This window comes from Anopheles cruzii, chromosome 3 (genome assembly GCF_943734635.1).
Source record: "Anopheles cruzii chromosome 3, idAnoCruzAS_RS32_06, whole genome shotgun sequence".
NCBI classification, from domain to species: Eukaryota; Metazoa; Arthropoda; class Insecta; order Diptera; family Culicidae; genus Anopheles; species Anopheles cruzii.
Genome location: NC_069145.1, coordinates 75,257,883 through 75,264,355, shown reverse-complemented (window position 1 = coordinate 75,264,355; position 6,473 = coordinate 75,257,883). Strand labels below are relative to the sequence as shown.

Sequence of the window (6,473 nt, the reverse complement as noted above, 5' to 3'; positions counted from 1 at the left end):
CCGATACTTGCCATTTTTTCGCCAACGCCAAAGGGCCGTCCGGGAACGATTTATGTGCCTCGCTTTGCGCCTCGAGAACGCGCTGTCCCGTTGATCCGCCGATAGGCCATGATGAATTAGAACGGGGTTCCCCTTTTGCCGGTTCTGATAAGCCTCGGACGAAGTGCTCGGTACAAAACGAGTGCAAAAGACTTTGCTCTATTTTCTTTTCCACAATTTGTACAATTTAATAAAGAGCACGTGGAGCCCGTAAAATAAATCTTCCATCGAATGAGTACCGTCGGTGCTGTGAAGAAGAGATTTCGGATGAAGTAAGAACCGCGAAACCGGGCAATCGGGTGCTTTGATTTGAGAGAAAATGCATTTCAACATCGTCCCTGGGAGGTCCCCTAACATATTAAAGTTCCAGTTCAAGTGCCACCGACAGGACGGAGGGACGGACATAATCACGAGCTCGAGCTCGAGAGTGGCGGGCTAGAAACCGATTCATATTGCTGTGGCACTGGCCTGTCACGGTGACACGTTGTACACATTATTAATACGTAAGTACTCTGTATAAGCAGAAAGTCTAATCAGTTTTCGCGTCCGCGCTAACCTAAACCTAACCTCCCGCGAAGGACCGACGGTCGTCAGATTAGAGCGCGCTCTTTCTGCGCCATCCGAGGGGCCCGTGGAACGAAAGACTTCAACGCCCGCTGTCGTCGGTGCTAAAGTGCTAAGCGACGAACCTTCCTATCATATCAGTCACTATTAAATTACTCACACGCTAACATTCTCTTATCTCACAGTGTCCCGCTAAAGACCAGACTCTCAAAATACCGTTCTTAGCACACATACTCGCACACACACACACACTCCGACGGCCGCATTTGTCAAGGTTTGTTGGCACGATTGGCCTCGCGTCGCGGCCTCAGTTCCTCAGTCGACGCCAGCCAGGGCCATTAGGTCGACGGTTTTCAGCTCGCAATCGGCCCCATCCGTTCCGTCGGTCGACGAGCCATCTCCGGCGGGACCGGCGCCCGACCCGCCCGCTCCGGTGGTGGCGCCCAGGTTGTGCGTGAGGCTGTGCCGCCGGAGGTCACAATTCCGTCGGAACACTTTTCCGCAGGCGATGCAGTGATACGGCTTGATGTCGGTGTGCGTCAGCAGGTGCGTTTTGAGATTCGAGCGCTGGTTGAAGCTGCGGCTACAGACCGGGCACTTGTGCGGGGACTCCTCCATGTGCAGAATCTTGTGCACGGCCAGGGTTCGCGACTGGCAGAATCCTTTTCCGCATTCCAGGCACTTGAACGGTTTCTCCTTCGAGTGGATGTATCTGCGCGGAGCGGAGTGTCCAGGGGGATGGTGGGGGGTGCCGGTCAGTCACGAGCGCGGGCGCGCGCGCGCACGCGGACACACACACGCACAGCAAACAAAACGAAAACGGGAAAGAAAAAAGAGAACACGGAACGAAACAAAAATTATAAAAAAACGGGTGAGAAACGGACAGCCGAAGGCGGCCGCGGGCCATATCCATCATATACATCGTCGAGCATAAAAATAAGTGAGAAAGATAGAGAGAGAGCGATAGAGAGAAAGAGAGAGAGAGAGAAACAATAAAAAGCAAACTAAAAACAAAAAAAAGTGAAACCAAAGTTGAGTGTGTGGCGAGCATTAAAAGCGATAAGGGCACAACCGGGACGGGATTTCGGGAGAAACGGGAATCGGGAGAAAGAAAAGAAAACCCACCACCGACGGGCACCGAAATGAGGCACCGATGCGAGAAACAAGGCACCAAAAGCGCGCTGGATGCTGCGGGGATGTTTATGGTCAGGGTTTTTTTTGGGTTGTTGGTTCCACCCTTTCCCGGCGGCGGCGGCCCGTTCGGTTTTCGTTCTTCTCCTGCGCCGAGCGAGCAAGATTAAGCATTAACAGATGTCGGATGAATAAAAACATAATATTTTTATATTGATTTCATCAATTGTCTAGTCATCGCGCGAATCGGTTTTTAAACGGACGGGCCGCGGCCGCGCCGGCCCCGGTTCCTTGGCCTTCTTTGGCCTGGCTTTCGGGGGGTTCCTTTTGGGAAGACCAAAGAAAAAAAAACCGATGGTGGTAAGAACACCACAAATAGCAGCACAGCAATCTACAAACCTCATCGATCAGGGGCCGGTGATGAAGTGGGAGCAATTGAAAATCTGACGAACCCGGCTGGCTGGTCGGCGAAAACGAAACCAACCGAAAAGATCGCAGGATCGCAATGGGCAGCCTGTGCGAACCCATCCACGATCCAGCTAACAATGCGTAGAACAAAATGGGACAGAAAGCAAAGCGGTTTTCTCAAACAAAAACTTAACGCGTTCTCGAACCAGCGAGTGCGATCAGTTCCAAGGGGTGGTGGTGTGTCTATTTGTTCGTGTCGATCATTGCTGTGATCATGTTCACGGCTTTTGTTGTTTCCTCGAGACGTTCTCCGTTCTCCGTTCTTTGTTCCGTTCGGCGAGAAAGAAGTCCGAAATTGAGACAGCTCAGTGAACCGGAACGGTCAACAAGACGGGGAGACAGTGATCCGTTTCTACCCCACCATACACACACAGACACACGCACACTTGAGGTAATAGGATAATGGAGCGATGAAGCGTACAAAAAGATCATGATGATGATGATGATGGGGTAATATAGGAAGTGATACGAAAGAAGGTAACACCGTGCGGCGTGCGACACTTTGCCCCGCGGGTGCAGGTGATTTAGTACGGGGTTAGCGCGTGTGGGGCTCCCCTCCGATGGCACAGGATGTAGGAAGGAGTAGACTGGATTAGAGCTATGAACGGAGCGAAAGTTAAGCTAAGTAGATTAGCAAAAGCGAAACAATATCACAATTGTCTACCTACCTTAACTTACGCCAAAACATCTACACGAAGCGTGCACATTCGAGCAAACAAGTCTTCGAAGGCACGCACGCACGCACGGCCCGGGCCAACGGAACTATGTCCCCAACAAACACACAGACGCTCACACACACACCGGTCGCGGTCGGGAATTCCCTACTCTGGCCTCTGCCGGTTTCTATTGCTCCTGTTCTGTTGTGTGCAACTCGCAACTCGCGCTCGAGCTCGTTTGCATAACGCATCTTATCCCCGCCGTCGTGTTGGGCGCGTCACGTTGGGCGCTAAAATGGTCGTCCAGCTGTCCACAAATTTATCATCCCCAATAACAGCAGATCCAAACACACACTGCAGCCCGACTGCTTACTCAATCGACCGCGTGGTTCGGTCGCTGTATTTTATGTGTGCGCTTCCTCCTACTCGATCGCCACGAGGTGCGCCGAGGTGCGAGGGTGCGACTTATCGAAAAATCATAAATTAAACTCAGGACACACGCGGGAGACAGGCCCCGCGGAGGTGCCGAAGAATCAATTTACATATCGGTGGTCGAAATGAGAAATGGAAGTTACTTGGCTTTAACCTTTCCTCCTGTCTGCCTCTCTCTATTCATTCGGGTGTTGTTGTGGTCATTTTTACACATTAACTTAAGTAAAAGCTTGCCTCCTCGCCTGCCTCCTGGTCGTTGTCGGTCCTCATCGTCGGTCGGTCGGGTTATTTGTTTAAATGGCGCGAACCGCGAACGGGCCGCATATCGTACAACGCTCGCCACACCCACACAAACGCACACACACACACTCGAAAATGGATGCCATAAATTACGAGCGATCCTTCCCCGGGCCGAGGGGGCCCCCGGGGGGTTCCGAGATTGGACTCCGGGGGTGCGTGCATCGGATCATCGGTTTGGCGATTCGAAGCGCGCCCGCCACGCCCGGGTGACAAATGTTAGAAAGTACCGAACGGAGAAAGTCCGTGTCTTTGTCTGTGTGTGTGTGTGTGTGTGTGTGTGTGTGTGTGTGTCCCTACACTTTATTAAATTTGCATTCGGCAACAAGGTCTTAAAATCGGCAACCCAAATAGGGCGAGCGATTGGCGAGCTCACCCGTGATTAGTCAAATCAAAGCCATGATCCAAGCAACCTTTGGCTCAACCGCTCATTTTGACACCAACCGACCAAGTCGTTGGCAATCCTCTACACGCCCGGCCAGTGATGTCAACTCACGGGCGACTTTAACGGGCTATCCTCGCGCTATTAGCAGCAGCAATGTCTCCGGTTAATCTGTTACCGATCTTAAAAGCCTCCATAAAACTGTGCGGCACTGAGTGGCAAGCGAGGCAGAACGGAGACCCAGCCGCCGTGAAATTGGAAGTCACACGTCGAAATGGACCACATCGTTCGGAAAAAAATGGAAGGTAAGAAATGGACCACCGAGTATAAGGTGAAGTTTTTTTCCCGCTTCTTACGCTGCCTCTAAACAACCTTTTTGGTGGGACAATCTCGGCTCTGCAGGACATAAACCCAGAAACTCCGAAAACTAATCAACGCTTCAACCTGTTCGTGTGTGTGTGTGTGTGTGTGCACCAGTCCATTTAGACGCTGCGGGCAAGTGCATGTCACGGAGAGTGCAATAAAGCGTCACCATCGAGCAGAGCCTTCCGCCTCTAATGATCCGTCGGCCAGCGCCCGCTGTGGTCTGCGGCCCTAATGTGTGTGCGGAGTGTGTAGGTATGCCTGTGTGTGTGTGTGTGTGCGTTGCAACGTCAGAACGCGCGGTTGTTGGGGGCAACCGCACCGAGACTACTAGGAGCAATAGATGCGACCCATAGAAAAAAATAGAAGAAGGTTTCTCTTACTCGCTCGCACCCTCTCTCTCACTCTGTCTCTTTGTCTCCCTCCATCTCTGCCTCTCTCTCACTGTCTCTCTCTTTCTGTGGCCTATTGTTTCTAGATAGTCCTGCAGGGAGGATCCGGCTGCAGTCTGTCAGGGTCCGTTCGCAGAGATCGCCAACGACACACAACATTAACAACAACGACACCAGCCGTGTGTGTGTGTGTGTGTGTACGACGCGTGTGTGCGAAATATACATGTGTGTGTGTGTGTGTGTGCGTGTGTGTACGCGTGAGTGGGACAGCGGGAAGAAAAGAGAAGAGAAGAACATCGGAAGCAAAACATCAGAACAAGGGCTCGTTGTGATTTGAGAAAGAGTTTTGTCGGAATCGAGGGATCAAAGGGGATCGGAGGATCGCTCCTTAGGTGACCGGTTTTTTTAGGAAAGAGTACGAAAGAGAAGGGGGGGTTGGGGGGACAGGGAGGCGGATCGGCGCTTACCGGTGGTCCCGCAGGTGGTCCTGCCGGCGGAACGCCTTGCCGCAGATATCACACGAATATGGCCGCTCGTCGGTGTGGGTGCGCTCGTGGATGAGCAGGTTGTAGGACTTGGTGAACTGCCGATTGCAGAACTTGCAGATAAACTGCTTCTTCGGCCGCTGTCCACTTCCGGTGGTGGTCGCCGGAGTGGCCGGAGTGGCCACCACGGCATCGGCGGCCGGCGAAGGCTTCGGGATGGCCCCAGTCGCGACCGTGGCGGTGGCCGTCGTCGTGGCCGCTCCACCGCTGGCCACCGTGGCCAGTGTTTTCATCTTGTCCGCCGTCATCTGCTGGTGGAAGGCGGCGTTCAGCAGCAGGCTCGGGTAGCCGGTGTCGAGCGAGTTGCCTCCATCGGATTCTGGGCCACCGCCCTCGTCGTCGTCGTCGTCAAAGTTGAGATCTTCGTCCTGGTCCAGGATCGGTAGCTCCTCGGTGCTCTGCAGCAGCATCTGCTGGATGGTGCTCGGGCCGGCGCTCGTTCCGCCGCCGTTTGCCGGCGGCCCCGAAGTATCCATGAACATGCCCGTGTCGTCCTGCGCCATCGTGTCCGTCGAGTCGCTTCCATCGGACGCCGCCAGTAGACTCCCGGACGACGCTCCCGGGCCAGTGATGGGCATCGAGGGCAGCGGTTGGTGACGCTGCGAAGGGCTAGCGGCGGCGGCACCGGTGGTCAACCGCAACACCTCCGATTTGCTGGTGATCCGCTGCAGCGTCAGGTACGACTCGAGGGCCTGCAGGTTGAGGGCGGCGGCTGCGGCCGAGTTGGCCGGCATCAGGGCGGCCTGCTGCAGGCTCGTGACCATCGTGTTTTGCAGCGAAAACATCACGGCGGCCGCGGCCGCAAAGTCTCCCGGCTGCGTCATCGAGCTGCGGCCTGTGGCGGCCGCGGCGGCCGCAGCAGCGGCGGCGGCCGCCACTGCGACGGCCGTCCCGCTCGAATCGCCCGACTGCTGACTATCCATCGTCCCGACGGCGGCTGGTGCTGGTGCTTGTGCTGCTGTCCTGGCGACTCGACTAGATCCGAAGGTTTCGAAACCCGACTTTCAATAACATCTGACAGAGCCGCGACCTTCAGCGTCCCATAAATCAACGCGACGCCACGCCGACGCGGATCCCGCTTATCAATCGAAGACGATGACGCTGTTGTTTGTTTGTGGTCCCGTTTGTTTGTATTTTTCCAAGCCCGTCGGCTGCTCAGTAAACAAACATACACACACACACGTGCACACACGACGGCTCGGTC

General features: G+C 54.6%; 1 protein-coding gene across 1 annotated transcript; it reads right to left on the bottom strand.

The window, feature by feature from the left end:
- Nucleotides 1-393: 393 nt before the first annotated feature.
- LOC128275064 (protein sister of odd and bowel-like) lies at nucleotides 394-6,192 on the bottom strand. The gene is made up of 2 exons (XM_053013444.1): nucleotides 5,192-6,192; nucleotides 394-1,315 (listed from the first exon to the last, which is right to left on the bottom strand). The coding sequence occupies exons 1-2, from the start codon at nucleotides 6,190-6,192 to the stop codon at nucleotides 919-921; spliced, it is 1,398 nt and encodes a 465-aa protein (XP_052869404.1). The 3' UTR covers nucleotides 394-918.
- Nucleotides 6,193-6,473: the final 281 nt, after the last annotated feature.

Coding starts and splice junctions, on each gene's coding strand:
- LOC128275064 (XM_053013444.1), bottom strand. CDS start 6,192: ATGGATAGTCAGCAGTCGGGCGATTCGAGCGGGACGGCCGTCGCAGTG. Junction 1,316..5,191: donor GACCACCTGCGGGACCACCG/GTAAGCGCCGAT, acceptor CGCTCCGCGCAG/ATACATCCACTCGAAGGAGA.